The sequence below is a fragment of the Carassius gibelio genome, chromosome B6 (genome assembly GCF_023724105.1).
Source record: "Carassius gibelio isolate Cgi1373 ecotype wild population from Czech Republic chromosome B6, carGib1.2-hapl.c, whole genome shotgun sequence".
In the NCBI taxonomy this organism is placed as follows: Eukaryota; Metazoa; Chordata; class Actinopteri; order Cypriniformes; family Cyprinidae; genus Carassius; species Carassius gibelio.
In genome coordinates this window covers 7,270,400-7,289,924 of record NC_068401.1, presented here as the reverse complement: position 1 = coordinate 7,289,924, position 19,525 = coordinate 7,270,400, and the positions used below count along the sequence as shown (strand labels likewise).

Genomic DNA, 19,525 nt, shown 5'->3' with positions numbered 1-19,525 from the left:
TTTCAGTTTGATTGTAATGAGATAAAGGTCTGTTCACTGACCTGAGCTCCATGTTTCAGAGCTACACACAGCTGGGGACAGATAAGCAGAAACAGGGGCCTGGCTGGGTCAGTGGCCCTGAGGTCGAGTGGTCACTGAAGTGTGGACACTATCCACCCACAACCCCCTAACAGACTTGGACAGGAACAGATAGACACATATCTGCAGAGCCCTTTGTGCTTTTAAATTGGATTGAAGAAATTCTCAACCTACTGCGGTTCCAAACTGAAACTTCTTGTTAGTAAAAATGTACTGAAAATAAAAAAACTCAGCACAATATTTTGAAAGCTCATCAAATATAAAACAATAATTTATTATTTCTCTCATTTTACAAGACATCAAATTGTGTTTCTAGCTAATGATTTGTTAAACTGTATTATCTGGCTGTAATACAATGGAGGCCTATACAAAAGGCCTTTTTCTGTCTACAACAGATATTAATATCAACAATAATACAAACAGATTTAGATTTCAATAAATGACTGCGCTTTGATGCATGTCTTATGTAACAGTAGCTGTGTGAAATATGAACTTAATGAAAAACAGCACCTTTTCTTTAAAGTTTTTAAAGCAAAGTTATTTTTGTTAAACCCTGTCTGAAAAGTATATAATAACATCTGTGTAATGACCATTAAGCTAAATATTTATTACTTTAATAAGCAATATGTATGCATTAAAAGTACAATACTATTGACTGTTTGTTACTTGAAATAAAATAAAAAATGCTTATGGTTGTGATGCTTGATGGTCTTTGTATTGTTCTCCAAAACCTTTTAAAGAGGCAAAATGGTCACGAATCAGTTACATAATAGAATATTAAAAACCACAAGCGCAACATAGAAATGAACAGAGCAAATAAGAAAACACCTTCTCATCACTTGCATGAATCCATTCTATTCAATCTTTGAGACTCTCATTGTACCTTCTCTTGGCAAATGGCAAAGTTCCTTCGTATTTCCTATTTACAAATGTTGCCGCATTGAACGAGGCAGGATTGTCTACCCCAATCGGTAGTGTCCTATATACAGAACATTACAGAGCCTACACCGTGGTCACTGACAGCAGGGAGTTGTACACTCGCGTCCCATCGGGGGACTTTGTACCATGGGTCAACAGTTCCTGGATAGTCATCCAGTTGTCAAAGATTTTCTTGTTCCGCTTCTTCATCATCTTTTTGTTACTCAGTTCAATGATATTGACCTCCTTCTTGTCTTCAGCACTGCCCACTTGCTCCTTCAGACAGTCCATACGGCTCTGCTTCATAAATTCCCTGCGCTGACGCTGCTCTTTGGCACGGACGGCGTGTTGCTTGCGCTCCTCTTTGCTCCAGTAGCGTCCCATCTTCATCTCGCTGATGGCATCGTCATCTGTAGTCATCCCACTGCGCTCCTCTCGGATTCGTAGGGCTCGCTCTTTCAGGAGCTTGTCCCGGACAGGCCGCTTTGTAATATAGCGTGTACCATCACTGCGGATCTTCACTTTCCATTCCATTTTGGGTTCCAAGTCAGCAGAAGCGACGGGGTCCCTGCACATGCTAACTAGGCTCATTTGACTTTGGGCATACTCCACCGACTTTTGCTGGATCAGTTGCATGTAGCTCTGGTAGTGCTGGGCATGGGCCGGGATGTGGGCATGTTTGTAGGGCGACTGGGGCTGGGCATGGCGACCAGCTTTGCGTTCTCGGACTTCAGGCTGGGTTCCAGCCTCTGACTCTTTTGACAAGGTTGGACGACTTCTGTTAGGGCTGCAAGCCTCTTGGACGGGCGACAACAGAGGTTTGAGAATTCTACTGGCACCTGAGGTACCACTACTTGCTCCGGCTTCCACCTGATTTTCATTTCCACGTCGCAAGGAGTTGTCTGGGGAGAGCTCTAGAGTGAGCGGCGTGCTACGACAGCTTTCGCCTGTGTTGTATGCGCTGGAGCTGTCCTTGTCTGACTTTTCTGGGAGTTCACTGATGTCCGCTAGCTCATGGCGTCTTGCATCCACACTTGTGTTGTAATTGCGGAAGCCGCTGTTGTGGAGCATCCAGGACTGTTCGCGGCACTGCTCACGCAACTGCTGCATACGATGCGCTCGGACTATGCTCAGGCACTCGAGCTCAATGCTGCGGAGCTCCTCATTCAGAAGCTCCAGCTCTTTGTCGACACCCTCCTCACCAACGCTGCCCTGTCCCCCACCTACGCCACCACTTGGCCAGAACAAGCTCTGCTCTGGGTTGGCACTGCTGCCCGCGCTCCGCATCTGGCACTTGAGCTCCAAAAGCTCACGAAACCGCTCGCATTCATCAGCAGGAAAGTCACCCAAGAAATCCGCATCCGCATAGTCTGCAGAAATGAAGGACTCGCTGCTGAAGGGAAGGTCACCACTGCCTAGGGTGTCCTGACTGTAGGCGAGCCTGCGCCGGCTGCCTAGTGTTGTGGAGGCGCTGGTCTGGTCATCTGCAAGATTCTCCTGCTCAGAGCTCTCATCGTTACGAGTGCTGTCGTCTGTGCGGCCCACTCCACTGTCCTTCTCATGGTGGTGGGAGAGCAGCGTAGCAGTGTCTGTTGTACCTCCATCCTCCTCATGCTTCTTCTAGAACAAAACATTTCAGGGAATGTCAAAAAAAAAAGCATATCCAACTGACTTACAAAATTGGAACAATAGCAATTTGTCAAGGAGTCAACAATATTCTTAATATACAATGCCAGGTGACAACTAATGGCACTTTTCCACTGCATGGTACGGCACAGTACGGTACACATTCGGGGGGTTTCCACTGGGTAAAGCACCTGGTACTTTTTTTAGTACCGTGAACCATCGTACCATTACCAAAACATGACGTGTTAACTCTGCTGATCACAGATGACAGTGAAGTGTTTAACAAGTGTTTTATCTTTAATCTTTTAAATAGATACATCGTAATATTTGAAGGTTAGTTTAGTCATTTTTTATTGTTTTTGTTTGTTTTGTTATGAACTTGAATGTCATCTTTTGTGACTGCACTTACAAAAGAGAAACTGGATGGCAGTTTATTTTAAGTTTTCAATTGACTAAAGATATGTTATTGTTACATTATGTTGTTAATAAAAGTTTTAAATTTGACAGTGTAATGTGGTACATTACAAACAAAGGTCAGATATTATATTACATAAAAGTCTAGTTTGAAAAATGACAATCTGTGCTTTAAAGAGAATAAATGTAAAAATCGAGAATCGAATCGAACCGTGACCTTAGAATCGAAAATGCAATCGAATCGAGGATTTGGAGAATCGTGACACCCCTACTGTATACGTAAACATTTTGTATCATATCAGCTATTCGTCCAGATGGATCTGGGATTTTGCGAGCATGAAACCTATAGCTATTTTTTTTAACCGGGTCCTGGAGAGGATAAATCTGAAAACGACACCTTGCGTTTTCATGTGTACAGCCAATTCATATATTTTGTGAATCGATGATGTCATCTCTACCCTACTCAGACACCACTACATCACATAACAAAAATGGCATACTACATGCTCGTGTTACTAAAGCAAAATTGTCTTTTTGTTGTTGTGTTAGGTTTGTAGCTATACAGCATGTAAGGTTTCTGTGCTTGCTCCAAGTATTCTTCAAGAAGCTCTGGCTTCCTGTGGATGAGTCCATCAAGGATGTTTTTGAAAATTAGATAGCAAAGTTTCTAGCTTTGGCATAATGAATAAGTAAGCAATTATTCAATACTGTATAGGGCGAATCTGAACACATTAGCATTTATATTACAAATTCAGAGCAGCCATTTGAGATCTCCAAATTGGTTCAATTAGATGCCAAGAAGAATTGGACACCGTTTACACATGTTCACTGTACGGTCGACTTCAGCAAATCTGATCACCTGAAATGGATGCTAATACCAGGTGCAAATGGGACCTCAACACGTCATGCTTTCTTTTAAACTAAAGTTCCACCTTGACTGCTTTACCTCCTGCTCAGTGACGGACACAGAAATTATAATTGATGTGTAGGATGTCAAGCCATGACAGACTGATCTATGACTGATTGATATGCCTCCTGACCGACTTCACAAGTGACTTTCTGATGGATTTGCTATACCTGCTGGAGCATGCTTGCTGTGAACTGCATAGCCTGATGGTGTTGTTGCTCTAACATATCCATGTGGAGGTCATCCAGGTAGTCATTTCTGTCATCATCCATCCAGCCTTCATCCAGCTAAAACAACCGGGGAAAAAAGGAGAAAAGTTATCAGCTGTCCTTCAAATCTGGTGAACAGGATGAACGGTGTGATTGTGGCTTGGGTCTCTCACCTGTATCTCTGGTCGGGCCAATAGCAGGCACACATTTGGGTGTTCTTCACTGGTTAAAAGAGCCACCGCTTCCTCACGGTTCTGAATCTCAATGCCATTGATCTGAGATGTGGAACAGAGATTTGTTTAGAAAAATGCCCAAATGTGACATCATAAAACAAATTACATCAATGGTATGGAGCAAACCTGGATGATTCGATCTCCCTGTCGAATCCGTCCATCTTTTGCAGCGATGCTGTTCGGATCAATCTGTACAAGCAGGAAAATTGGTACAATAATGTATCTAAACGGCTTGTCATTTATAACTGAAACCACAAAGATTTTAAAGAACATACCTTGGACATTACCATGCACAAAAATGGCTACTATTATGACACAACTCACCTCAGTGACATAGATGCCAGTCTCATCTTCATCATCGGTCCTGTAGCACACAGTTAACCCCAGTTTATCCTGGATATTAGTCCTGTATAATTCCACTTCCTGAAAGAAGAGTGTGATATTTTAATGCACAGCACCGACTATAAGTCATTTGTAAGTCGACTTGTTGAACAGTGCAAACACAGCAACTTAATCATAAGAATGTACACAATCTGTTGTCTTGATCTACATGTTTGAATAATTTGCCCAGATCGTAGTGCTGCAACAGAGCTACATGCTGTCACAAACATGCACACGAGTAAAGTCTCATTCAGTCTTGTGTCAACACCTGTAATCTACAAGATACATATGGAGATCACAGCTCTCACGGGGCTGGTATCACAGCAGGCCTGAACACAGCTGTTATCGAGCAATCAAACATTTTACAGCAAAAACCTGGCATAATCTAAACCAACCAACAAATGCTCTGCCATCAATCTTAGTCAATGTAAACAGGCGAATCTTCTGAATACATGTCCAGGTAAGGAAATACTTAATATTAGATATAGTACATAAACTATTTAAAATGTTAGGGTCCATTTAAACAGAAATATTGTAATATAATTACATTTAAAAAATAACCGTTTTCTAGTTTAGCTTATCTATGTTTACATTTTTAAAATATAATTTATTCTTGTGATGGCAAATCGGAATTTTCAGCAATCTTAAGTATTCATTATCACTTCAGAAATTATTCTTTAATGCTGATTTGGTGCTCAAGTAACATTTCTTATTATTTAGTTGATAACATATTTTTTTTTTTTTGTTTTTGTGAAAACTGTGATACTTTTGTTATTTTAATCAGCATGAATTCAAATGTATAACATCTAAAAAGACCCTAAACATAAACATTGATTGTTTTTAAATACAGTTGAAAAATCTGCTTATAATTTCCTTTGATTTTGGGGTGAAATATAATGGTAACATGCTTGAAAGTTAAGATGAGATTAAGCCAAGCAGTAATCGTCCATAATAAATGTCTCAGACCTTGATCCTTTCTTTGAGCATGAATTTACTTATGACCATTCTGAGGAAGTATTTGATAAGCTGGTTAGTTCCTTACATAATACGATTAAAGCCATGTCTGCAAACACTGCACTATGGAAGGAAAACACTGCATATTAGTGCATTTCTATCTCACAGCATCTAAAACTCTCTTTCCTTTGTCCTTGAAGTGCAAAGGAGAGCATTAATCAAGGTAAGCAAGGCAGGAGGGTGGTGGAGTTGTTGGGCATTCAGATTGGCCCCATCCTGGTCATTGATCTCTGTCTGCAGGCCCCCACTGCGGCACCTGGAGGCCCTCAGGGGCCAATGAGAGGTCGTTGAGAGTGCTGCGTGCAGAGCATCTGCTGCTAGAAGTCTCTGAACTTCATCTCTTTATGGACTCACTCGTGACCCCTCATGACTCACAACCCACCACTATCATTACAGCGCAATCTGTCTATGCTTATTGTACACTTAGATCCATCATGCCAGTTGTTAGTCTAATTCCAACCTATCCAGTTATCTCTTTTCACCTATATAAGTAATTGACAAAAAAATAAATAATGATATCCCCGTCTCGCATCTGTTCAAGGGAACAGGGCTAAAAAGGCTACTTTGTATGAGTACAGCTGACTGCTTCAGTGCGTGTGTGAGGTTATGGATGGTGTGGTTGGTCAATTCACCAATAGATCAGTGGAGACAGTTTGCATCAGGCCTGGCGTCAGCATGTCTTAATTCACGTTTCAGGGATGATGGAAGACAGAGTAAACCGAGAGATTCTGTGTGGCATTACCTCATATTCCAGCTCTTCTCTTTCTATCTCATGCTGCATGCCCTCTAGGAAATCATTGGGGTCGAAGTATTCATGAGCAGGAGAGTGTCTAGAAAACATAAAAACAAAACCATATCATACCATAAAGAACAGCATTATAGAGGAACTGTGCCTGACAAAGGACCCCTGTATTCAAGCTTTAGAGGACTGAGTAATTAATACATTCTATGAAATGTTACCAGGTTGGCTGAATTGATTTTACTCTTATAAGCACTAAAATATGGGCTTTCCTTATTGATGACAAAATAAGTATATGATAAACGACAGCAATATTTAATAAAACATTTTTAATTATTATCATTATTATTAATAATAATAAGTTGAAATAATCTTCAGATAAAAATACAATTATATATAATGAAATAGCGATTTTAGAGCTGCAACTATCAATTTCATAAATTTACACGACTCCCATTTTTTTGAAATATATGTGACCATTTTTTATTATTGAACAGAGCAAATATATTTAATAACTTTTACAAAGTATAAGACTTCAGGTAAAAACGAGCATCTGCAGGAATTAGATATTAGAAAACTTAATTTTAGTGTGTTTTGAAAATAATTAAATTCTTTTCTCTTGGTTACTAAGTTCCTGTCAGTAACGTGTGAAAGACAAACCCTGAGGAAACACGAAGTGAGATGTGAGAGGACAGATATTGTGTGAGGGGAAAATGCAAATCCAAATAATTTAATTTATTGCAACTTAATTTAATATTGTGCCTTGGGCGAAAACATTGTTAGTCTTAAAGTTTAGATGGTCTGGTAGAGCATCTTCTGAAATATGTGCAATTGCATGTACTTGCTAGAATATGTTGTAACTGGTTAAGTGTCAATCATAACTGAGATCTGTAATATGCATTGTAATTGGTCCAGGGAGCTGTCACTCACCCCTCCGGCAGCAGGTACTGCTCAAGCACATCCACGGGTGGGGAGGATGTAGGCAGCTTGCTGAGGGCCATGATATGCTGGAAGGTGATGTCTGTCTGGGTACTGATGTCCACTACCTGTGCTTCCCCACTTGGGCCCATAGGCTTGGGCCTGGGAGCCCGGCGTAGCACCTGGACCATAATGGGTTCTTTAGCTGTACGGAAGGCCTCCACAGCCTGGTCATGCGTTGCTTTGGACAAGTCCTTTCCATTGACCTGTTGAAACACACAAACATAAAACACTAACATTAAAAATGGCATTAGCAGTAATGCATGAGGAGTTTTGCAAATAATTGAGAAAATACAAAAACTACTCCACTGTAAACGGTAAAGCTGGCAAATCCATTGAAATGGAAAAGCAAGGGAGCAAAGCATTAAAAACAACCATTACAACAGAACAAAGCATCTGTAGCACCTCGCGCTGCTTTTGGGGGTCAAAGCTAGGCACAGCAAAACAACAACATAAATTAGAAAGAGGTCTTGCTAATTAATAAGGGTCATTAAACAAATTGAACCGGGGAAACCTATTTAGCTAAGTAATTTGAAGACGAGGGCCTCCCTGGAAGATGATGTGGGCTCTGTACATGAGGAAATGCATGTGAGCTTCAGGGCCGAAACATGACACACCAATCAAGAGCAGTGCTCTGCTGATGAGGGCTGAACGAAATGAGAAAGAAGAGGTTCAAAGCAATCTTTAAGTGCAGAGAACCAAGGCCAGATGGGGTCTGAGCTGCATGCATAAAGAATAAAGAAGATTTGTACAGTACTCAAATTGCATTTATAAATTCAGAATTGTTGCTACCCTTAAAAAAAGTAATATGGAGGTACAGTAACAATGATGCTAATAAATAAATAAACACACTGTTACACTATAACTGAAAATAAATAACTTGCTTAAAACCAAAAAGTACAACATTTTCAAATAATGTTCAAATAATAATAATAATACAAATGTATTATTCACTACAAAGGTTTTGGTTAGGCTGATGTCAAGCTAAAGCCAACAGCTAACACACTTTCATTAGGATGCAGAAGCATGACAGTTTCTGTTAGTGTGTCTGCTAACAGGGTGTTTGACCTTGGGTGAACCGTCTCTCTTATCTCTGAGCTTATAGAGCTTTTCCCCATGTGCTCGTCTCAACAAACAAAGCATTCCCCATTTGTTCATTTTTGATTTCTAGACGAGAGACAGCTTTGATAGAATCTGTGCTTGAGGCATTCACATCCACTTATGCAAACCTACTCACACACACACACACACACACACACACACACACACACACACACACACACACACACACACACAGGCTTACAGTGATGCAATGGTTGAGAACACAAACGCCTTGTTAGTGCACACAAAATTAATACATCCAAATACATGCAAACATATTTTTACACACAAATACTGAAAATAATAGTTTAGCAATTCATTTTCTAAGCAGCATGGATGGCTTTCTCGAGTTGTATGCAATATTTTTTTATGTCAAACATTTCCACACCTTTATCACAGACTTGAAGCTCTCACACAGCTTTTAGAAACGTATCCACTGAAATCCTCCGAGCATTCTATATTTTCTTTACAAATAAATAAATAAGTCACTTGTGAGAAATATATCTAAAGAGTAATTCACAAGCTGCTGGATCCCATTCTGGGATTTCCAAACAGGCAGGATCAGAGCACTTCAGCTCTGAAGAGAGAATATGTTAAATAATAACCGAGAGGATTAAAACTAATCCCAGCCTGAGGGATAATTGGAACATCCAATATGAAATTCTCTAACTTTCAAACCGAAACAAAGATCCACCATCTCTAATAATAGAACACTGTGGAAGCCTTCTAGAGAATGTTTGCCAAATTGAGGTTCAATGGTACAATAATGATATAACTTGGTAAAACCATGGTACATTCATTATAGGTAATATGGTCTTATGTTTACAATTTGTATTTATATTTACATAATTGTATTTATGCGATGATAATATGACACTACCACAATTAATTATTTTTAGTATTACCATCAGAAATCATGGTTCATGTCCAAAACAACATGGTAGCAGTACTATTTTGACTACCATGTCCATGGAACTTCAATAATATCACAGTGTTACCATGTGCAAAAAAACACATCCTTACAAAATAATACTGTGACAGCGTTAAGGTATTTACAAGATACTCAAAAGTCCTTGAATAGAGGGTATACTGATATAATATTAAATAAACAAATAAATCTGTATATGATTTAAAACAGAACAAAAGTATATTACTTAAATCATGGTATATACACTCAGATGTCCTCCAGATAATCACGGCATTACCATGGCAAGTGTCCAAAACCGTGGTGCTCTGGAGGTTTCGTCTATAAAACCACACCATTACAACAATATATGTATCAAAACATGAAATACCCAAGTACTATTTTTGCCATTATTGTAGATAACAGTTATTTTTTGTTTTCTTTATTTTTACCGTTACTTCCTTGTATTAAATTCTGTGTAGGTTTTAATTTCGTCCCTCTTTCTGTCAGCTAGGTCAATAACACAATCATCCCTTTCTGTGTCTGTCTGGTTCTCAGTAGGACTTAAGTGCATAGGAATCCCTCTCCTCCTCATAGCCCATGACCCCGAGACAAAGCCTCAACCCTGGAAACGTTCTGCCTCACTGCCTCTCCAGCAAGGAGAAGGGGGGGGACAGCGGGACCCCCATTCACACAGCTCACCTCTGACACATCTCTCTGAGGAGTACACAACAGCAGAACGGTGCAAACTGAGCCTCTTCACCCTCTGTTTAACACGGCCATTCACAGTTGACACATGTTGTTGTTCCATTAGACGTCTACTGACCGAGTCAGTGAACAGAGAAAATATTCACATACACAATATGAAATATCAATTCTAAAACAGAAACCTCACACTAAAGGTCTAGTAACATTTACCGCTGTTTGGCGAAATCCTGTCATTTCAATAGGAATCCTCTCCATTCGGGAATTATCAGTAATATGTATTTACATTTCATATAGAGTATATATACAGTAATGTTTTAATATATTCTGTTTTAATATATTTTAAAATGTAATTTATTATTGTGAAAGTAAAGCTGAATTTCCAGCAGCTTTTACACCAGTCTTCAGTGTCACATGATCCTTCAGAAATCATTCTAATGTGCTGATTTGGTGCTTGAGAAACATTTCTTATTATTATCAGGATGGAAAACAGTTCTGCTTAATATTTTTGTGGAAGTTGCTCTTAATCCAGATCTGGGCATTTTGGGGTAAGTTTATGGCCTTCAACAAGTCTCCCATCTATTTCCAATGTACTTCATGTTACATTTATCTCAATCACAAGTTAGCATATGCGATCTTGATAACATTACAGATAATTTGCAAGAAGTTTATGGCTCTGAAGGACTTAATGTCATTACTCCAACTCTCGTTTGTATCAGAATTATCATAAGTCAAAGTAAAATCTGCCTGATAATACTTTCTGAAGTGAGATGGATTGAACTCCACTTTTTTCACACCACTTGTCAATCTCAATAAACTCAATAAAAAGTCAAAAATTTAAAAAGGCTTTGGGAGACACAGCTCAACACAACAATAGAAATATCAGATGCAAAATCAGATGAGAAGCTTGTGTTTTTCTCCAACTTTCCCATTATCTATTGTCTTCTCTAGTTAAGCACATATGTTATTCTCCAAACATTATGAGTTCAAGAAGAAAACACACAAAAAACAAGCATCTTTCAAACTTGACAGATTAAGTTTAAGCTTAAGGCTTTATTTCCAGAATCCCTCAAAGAATATTTTAACTGTGTGAGTCCCGTCTAGAGATTTAATTCCTCTTTTCTTCCAAACATAAACGGGTGCAATTTGGCAGGGAAGGAGAAGGTCTTTCGACGTGTATGTATGTGTGTTATTTCATTCAGAAGCAGGAAACCTCCTTACAGTTCTGGCTGACTTGAAACACAGCAACCTTTATATGCTGCGGCATGCCGTCTCAGTGTGGATTAAGCAGCAAACAGAGGGAAACTAATGCCTCTGATAAGCATGGACGCCTGCTAAAAGACGCCGCTGTTTACTTGCACTTAATCCTGTTTAAGCATGAGACCTTCTGTTATCCATAGAGGATCAGTAGTGGGAGGCTAAATCACTTCCTTCAAGCTTCCTGACTGTGTCCTTGCTTTCCTCCTATTAATGAGTTGTCCATCACTTTCTGTTTGAAGAAAGTACAGTTTCCCACACTCTACCACATAAAAAGACCACAATTAATTTTTTTTTTTTTTTTTTACCTTACTAGCAGCTTTTGAGGTTATAACCGGGCCCAAACAAGTACAACGCTCCCAGAACTCTGTAGAGTTATGAACCGAATTTACTGAATTTGAGCCATATTTCGGTTACTTTAACTTTAATATGCTTGCAGAAGTATTCAAATTCTCACTTAAATAATTTTACACAATGTATGGATCATCTCTCAAGTGCATTATTGTTAAAGAGGACTGTTAATAATTAGTGGTTGATTGATAAGACAGATTTAAAACAGTTCATGTAAGAAACATTTCACCAAATACATGCTATTGGTGAGGTAAATGTAGTAAATTAAAATATAAAAATTCGTCCCACTTTTTAAAGTTAGCTATTTTTTATTTATTTATTTTTTAATTATAATTTTTATAATAAAAATAATTAAAGTGGTATGCATAAAATGGATGGTACAAAAAAAGAAGAAAAAAGAAAAGAAAATTAACAATTTAGGTAAATGAGATGTATGCAAAGTTGCTGACATTTGACCTTAAACAAAAAAAAAAAATTAAAAATCACATGTTCAAGGCCTATTAGTAACTAAACATATTTGACGAATGATGACACAACATATAAAACCTCCATCTGGGCAAAGATGGCTACCACTGGAAATGCTGACAATGACGTCATTACACACTTGCACAAAAAGCCTTTTGCACCCATCAATTTAATAAAACAGTTCTTTAAGACACAATAGCTCAGTATTTTTAAAGCGAGGTGCACAGCAAGCAGTATTTAACCAAGAGCTTTCATTCGGAATATAAATGAGATATAACATGACCATCATCAGCATTCCAAATCAGCCAACTGCTCCAGCCTAGTGAGTCCAAACTTCTCTGTTAGCATGTTTTATTCATGACTCAGCATGGACACCAGGGAAGATGTCACCATTCACCCCCCAACATGCATACACTCGATTTTATGCTGTTCAATTGTGTCTTTTCCCATTCTAAAGAATAACAAGTCTCTGGAGTGGAAAAAGTCTCTGATGGAAATGCTAATAATGGTTTAGCTTCTCAGCAATGGGTCTATTAATATAAATGATTCATGGTCAAGTCATCGCTTTGGTTGGATAAAGGCTGGCATGCTTTGCTTTTACTACTTCCTTGTACGTAATTCTGAAACAGACAGGGAAAACTGTTGACCTCTATAATTAGACAGAACAAATGGCAGACGTTATATCACGAGTGGAAAACAAAGACAGTTGGGACACTTAATCTGGACTTATTTCATTTTAATTGCGGAGAATCTGATGCATCTGTGCAAATAAAGCTGTCCATAAAATAATGCGGGCACACCTGTGCTCGTCTATCACATCTGCGCCAGACTTATGGAGGCTAATGACAAAACAATGCAAACTATTCATATACTCCTCTGAGAATATTTTTATATAGACTATGGATATTTTTGCTGCAAATGGACAGTATGCTTCTTCATGCTCAATGTGTTTTGTCTAAACCTTAAAACGTTAAGTCGATCTCTAAGCAGCTTAAACATTTATGTCTTTACTTTGCCATGTTGTGTCTACAGCAATGTCAATGTCATGTCAATATTAACATGTTACGTCTGCATTTCTCTGCACATTTGTCTCATTCCATCGGTAACATGACGCTCTGTGTATGGCTTGGTCATGTTCTGTGCTTTGTCGAACCGTCAGTGGCGGTGGAGAAGAGTGTTGCAGACTGGAGGGTAGCGATCTCTCCCGAATGGTTCCCGACCACCTGCTAAAGCATGAAGCAGCTGTGGAGGTGCTGTGGGGAGGACGTGTCCCTGATTAAGCTAACTAGACTGCGCTCAGTCCATTTCCCAACAATAACGTGCAAACTGTTTGCTTTTTGCTTCCCATCACTGTAAAGACTAATTAAGGGAAGAGGGAGATAGCGAAAAGAAATGTGAGTGTGGAAGCAGTGTGAAAAAGGTGATGCAACTAAATGACACCAAAATATAAAAAAATATTTGCAGTAAATCTGAAAATATCTTACTAAATATCTTAATGCAATTTTTTTTTTAATCTTAGTTAGTTATGAATTAATTAATTAATGTTTTGTAGAATTGGGATGCCACATCTTCACTATTGCCAATAATGTTTTTCGTTATTAAGGACAATATCAAATTTATATTACATATATTTGACAATTGTTTTATTATTATTAATATTCTTTAATATTTAATATTATCATTGCAATATATTTTAATATAAAATCTATACAACAAACACACACTTACACACAAATAAAAAAAAAAAAAAAAATTATATATATATATATATATATATATAAAACATATATCATGACTTTCTCACAGTTGTTTTTGCATATTAAAGTTGGATACGCGAAATAATTGTCACAATAGGGGGAATAAATAATGAATTAAAAAAAAAATATATGAATAAGAATATGAAAAGACTGCCCAACGTGTGTAAATCTACTAACAAAAATACATTAGGATAGTACAGCACAAACCTAATCTGAGTCTGAGCTTCAACAACCTGACTGTTTTGATACTCTAATTAAAATGAAGGTCTTACATGAGGTGCAGACAGGCGCCATGGCCATTACAGGCCACTTCTAGCAAGATTAGGAGCTACGGAGCTGTCAAACACAGTCTCCACCAGTCGGCCAACATGGGCCCATCAGGGACAAAAGAGACTAGATCTCCACATGGTGCATAGCTTTCCTACTTTGAAGTGAAGCATTGAGTTCAGCACAGTTAGAGAGAGATCAAGTTTACTCGGGGATGGCGAGGCATGTTCACTGCGTCCTCTTTCTGTTCTAATTATCTTAACTAAAGGGGAAAATGACCTTCTCTCAACCTGTAGCTTTACAGGGACTAATTCTCTTCTCCTGTGAGCGGTTTTGTCAAATTGGACTGCTACACTGAAATCAATAGGCCAGCTGAACCGCTGTTTTTAAACAGAGGATTTTGGCAACTGTGGCCAGAATGCATTACAAAAGCACAGTGGAAGCTAAGCAGCTCTTCCACGATGAATGCTTGGCACTGAAAAAAAAAACACTACTGTTCAAACCTTTGGGGATGGTCAAATATTTTTTTATGTTTAAACAAGACTACCTTTACTTGATTATTTCACTATTTTTTTTTTTAGATTCTTTGATGTCTAGAAAGTTCAAAAAACATATTTTATAATTTGAACATCATTATGAACGTCTTCACTGTCACTTTTGATCAATTTATTGTGTCCTGAATTTCCTTCCAAAAAAAGCCAGAGCATCATAAAATCTTCGATCACAGGTTCCTCAAATCCATGGAGAAACAAAATAATACAAAGGCCAAAAACAATGACAATAAAAATACAGCAACCACTGTCACCTGAGTCACGAATAAATGACTTTGATGAAAGGATTCTTTTGAATGAGTAATTTTAAATTCGGATTATCAGTTCAAATCATTTTGTGACTCTCTCACTGAATCGATTACTTTTCTATTATGAGTTTGTGTAATAATAAATGTAATTTCAAACTGATTCACATATATCCGCAGGGGCAATAAAAATATGAAGATATTAATAATATCAATTAAGGTGCTCCTATGGTATCAAAAGTCGAATAGCATGATTAAATGCACTAATTTCATATTCTACTCAAGAGTTACAAGCATTATGTCCTGCAGGACATGTGGCTGTGAAATTCTTTTTTTAAACCCATGAATCTCTCTAGGTGAGTTTATGTGAGGAGGAGGCATCCCTCTGTATCTCAGTCTCTGGGGAGCTCTAAAAGAGAGAGAGAGGGGGGCAGGAAGAGAAAGAGAGGGGGTAGAAGTAGTGCCAGACATCCTAATGAAGAGGATCTGTGTGTATTATCTAGGGACAGGCCCGGTCGGAAGCCTGATCCTCATGTATATGCCATCCAACAAACCATACGCATTCTGACAGACCTCCAGATCTGCCCAATAATGCATCACTCTCAGTTTTAAATCCCCAAGACCGATATTAATCCATTGCAATAATGCAATTCCATATTGCAATTGCAACACACGTCTGTTTAAGCACATGCTTTAAAGAGGTCAGCGGAGTCCAGCTGGACACACGGGTAAGCGGGCGCCTGGGAAAGGATGAGTCAACAGATCAGTTTCACACTTCAAACGAGTCTTTCACTCTATTCATTAAAGCCCTGCGACATCCTGCCGCCACTCACAGGCCTTAATTGTGAGTGACCCCGACGCCAGCCAAAAGCACTCTGAACATTACCCTACGAAACAACAACCCCCTCTGCCGCATACTTCTCCAGGCACCTACTGTCTGTGTGAGCCGGACCGATCGCACATCACAAAGACTCCATTATCTGTCTGTGGTCTCTAAATCTGCACTATGCATGAATAAAATACTTGTCAATTAGGACTGATAATTTTATAATACTATCTACTAATACACATAATGTATAATATATGGTATATGACACAAAATATAAGAATATGAACATATAAATGTATATGCATGTAAATTTTTTCAAAATATATACTGTATGTGTCTGCATTTATATATACTGTAAATAATAAATATACAAAGTACACAATCATATATTATGTAAACAAAAAATTATTTTGAATGTGATTAATCGCGATTAATTATTTTGTGGGGCTTATGTGCATATATATATATATATATATATATATATATATATATATTTGCCTAACAGTTATCCAACATTTAATCATAAGGAATGAAGCTCATGTCTTATTTTGGCAATGTCACATTGTCTCATTCAGCACAGATGAATGGTGTCTCTCTTTGATGTATTACCCCACACAAAAATGGTACAAACAGCTGCATCATCTGCAATACCCAATGGAAAAGTCATTTTAAAGCTTCTCGAATGACATGTGAATATCACGCAAGGTGTGATGAATGCCATTTGATGTTAAACTTGGATGCGACCTTTTTCTGCCAAATCATTTCTTAGGCACGCAATGACCCAGCTTCGAGTAACTGCCAAAGTAAGCGCGCTGTTAGAGAAACCAGCAAGCCTCCCTTTACTAAAAGCCTGCCAATCAAAAGTAATTGACAGAAGCATGACATATGCTGCTGGACTGAACAGTGGGTTGGATAAAGAGCTCATTTTGAAGGGCCAATATGTTTTTGTCTCTTTTCTTGTTTCATTCAGTTTTTTTTTTTCAACAGGGAGGGAATTTGAAAAGGCTGATGTTTCCTTTGAAGCCCGACATCGGCTGTTGGGTTGTTAACAAACAGAGACCATTTACTGTTGTAGTGAACACACAAATACACAGATATAGAAGGGAGAAAAGCTTTTAGTCCTGCTTTCACACAGTCTGTACGATCAAAGCAGAGTGTTTCACAATAGCGACTGCACTGTCATCAACAACTAATGCAGAGAAACAGCCGCTATGGAATATAGTGAAAGGAGAAGACGAAGTGGCCACTCATTAGGTTTACTGAAAGCACCCTCACACACCATACAACATCAAGTATGCATCCCTTAGTAGGTGATGAAGCGCTAACAATGTGGTCGTACAATCTTTCCAGATGCATTCATGCCAAGAAATAGTGATTCCTTTTATGAGGAATTGAATACATAAGCATCTTTCAAGTCGACAAAAAAGCCCCCACCCTGGAACAATTAACAGATAATTTATGTTAACAACTGTCGATATCTGTGATAATGTGTTTATATGCATATTTGCATAAATATATGTACAAGCAGGTTTCTGGCCATGTTCTCAGAGGCCCCCTACTGGCTTTCATCCACAGTCTCCCAGCGATATTGTGTCAGACAGGCATCCTAAAGCCGTAAGCATTCAGGATCACAAAACCAACAGGAAATTAAATCAGTCTGACAAAAGAGCTGACGATACACACTGCTCACAAGGACATGGTCCATGTAGTACATGCTGCATGACAAGGCAACAGAAAATACCTGTTAAACAGATAAATAAAAACACACTAATATAAAATCCTATGTATAAATGCATAAGCACAACATATAGCAAACATTTAGACATATTCCCGTTCAAAGGTATAAAAAAAACTAAAATTTTTAAAATGATAAAACTCCAAATGCATTCTTTATGAATATCCAAAATAAGAGTTTCCCTCTCAGTAATTCTCTTTCTACAAACCACCAGCCATGCCAAATTCATGGTTAGCTATAAACACACAACAATGAAAACCAAACTCAGAAGGGAAAAGTTAGCTGTTTTTATGAGAGAAGAGGGACTGAGATCTGTCCACAAATCAACCCCGTAAAATCAACGTTCATAAACTTTGTCACACTCAATATAAGCTATCCCAACGTGAAGACTACAGACCAGAGTATTTGAGACCACAATGCCACAATATCACTCTCCTAAATTAGCGTTCTGTCTGAAATCACTTTCATAAATATGATACACAACAGCATTACAATGAGCCAATCAACAATTCTGAATGCTATGACTATGAATTTGTACAGAAAATTTCAGAAAATTATATTACACACACACAAACATATATACATATATATATATATATATATATATGTGTATGTATAAATTACTGAACAACTTTCTGTAACAACTGATTAGTTACCTGGCATACTTCATACAGGAGTTTGTATTGCTCTTGAGGCTTCTGTAGAGTACAAACTCTGCACCCCATCATGGACAGATCACACCATCTACTCTTTCTCTTGGAGGAGAGCAGGAACTCAGTGTGTTCCCTCTCTCTGTTTCTCTATCTTGTTCCTTCACATGCGGCTGCCCTCTTGACCATACACCTTGTCTTCTCTCTTCCTCCTCCTCCTTCAGTGTTCCTCACTTCTTTTCTTCCGAAAGCTTTACACAAGCTCTGCAGCATGGACTATCATTCAGTAGGAGTATGTGCATGAGGATCTGAGCCAGTCCCCCTCTCTGGATCAGTCTGCTTACACCGGCAACATTCTACTACTTATACACGCCCACTTATGCATATTAAGCAGAGCCTCATTGCATATTCATTAGGGGGCTGTCCTACAGTGCTGCTGTGTGTACATGGTGACTTGGGTGCATTTCAGTCTGCTGTGGATGAATTCATTACTCATTCCACCTGATGTGTAAACACAAAAGCAATGCCAACAGCAGTGACTGCTGAATGGGGTTGGTTTATTATGCAAATTGCAATAATTTGTGACAAGTCATTCAAATTAAAGTTAATGCAACAAAATATGTTTTCTCCACTAATATTGAAGGAAAATGTAATTAAAATTTTAAAGAATAACATTCAATTTCATCTTTATTTCGCTGAGCGTTGGTGGATAGCATGCAAAATGACAAAAGAATAATCAAGTAATCCTTGGGGCTTTTTTTTCCACTAGTAAGTGGGCTGACAGCCAAGCAAACAAATCTACAGAATGAACATTTCTTTTTTCACCTCATGGACCAGGTGACTGATGCAGAAAGACAATGTGCTCTTGGTTCCCCGCTAATGCGTGAGTTGCTCTTTATGGCACCATAGCTGACAATAGGGCAGTGCAGACCTGGCATCGGCCATGTCCACCACTGTGGTGCCACTCAGCCAACCAAACATAAGTGCCAATTAGAAGGATGTCGAACCATGCTGGGGCAGTGTTTCTAATTCACGCAAGGGGAATGATGATATAATTTCATACACTAATGGGCATTTTGCAAATCGCTGTACAACAGGTTGCTAGTAGGCGCTCTTACTCAACCACTGTAATGAAAATCACTTGCATTAAGTAAAACAATTCAAACTTAAGAATTTTACATCAGATCACCAATTCTGTCTGGAAATTAATG

General features: G+C 38.4%; 1 protein-coding gene across 5 annotated transcripts in view; it reads right to left on the bottom strand.

Annotated features, from left to right (window-relative positions):
* Positions 1-318: 318 nt before the first annotated feature.
* LOC127959301 (E3 ubiquitin-protein ligase PDZRN3-B) overlaps positions 319-19,525 on the bottom strand; it is an 83,445-nt gene continuing 64,238 nt past the window's right edge. For 4 of the 5 annotated variants that reach the window (XM_052558378.1, XM_052558382.1, XM_052558381.1 and 1 more), the window contains 7 exons: positions 7,450-7,703; positions 6,523-6,610; positions 4,710-4,808; positions 4,512-4,574; positions 4,326-4,427; positions 4,114-4,230; positions 319-2,616 (listed from right to left, as the gene is read on the bottom strand). In XM_052558378.1, coding sequence (XP_052414338.1) covers positions 1,081-2,616; positions 4,114-4,230; positions 4,326-4,427; positions 4,512-4,574; positions 4,710-4,808; positions 6,523-6,610; positions 7,450-7,703 — 2,259 coding nt within the window. In that variant the 3' untranslated portion in view covers positions 319-1,080. Of the gene's footprint in view, positions 2,617-4,113; positions 4,231-4,325; positions 4,428-4,511; positions 4,575-4,709; positions 4,809-6,522; positions 6,611-7,449; positions 7,704-18,320; positions 18,773-19,525 lie in introns of those variants that run through there. The other variant, XM_052558380.1, reaches the window with a different exon arrangement.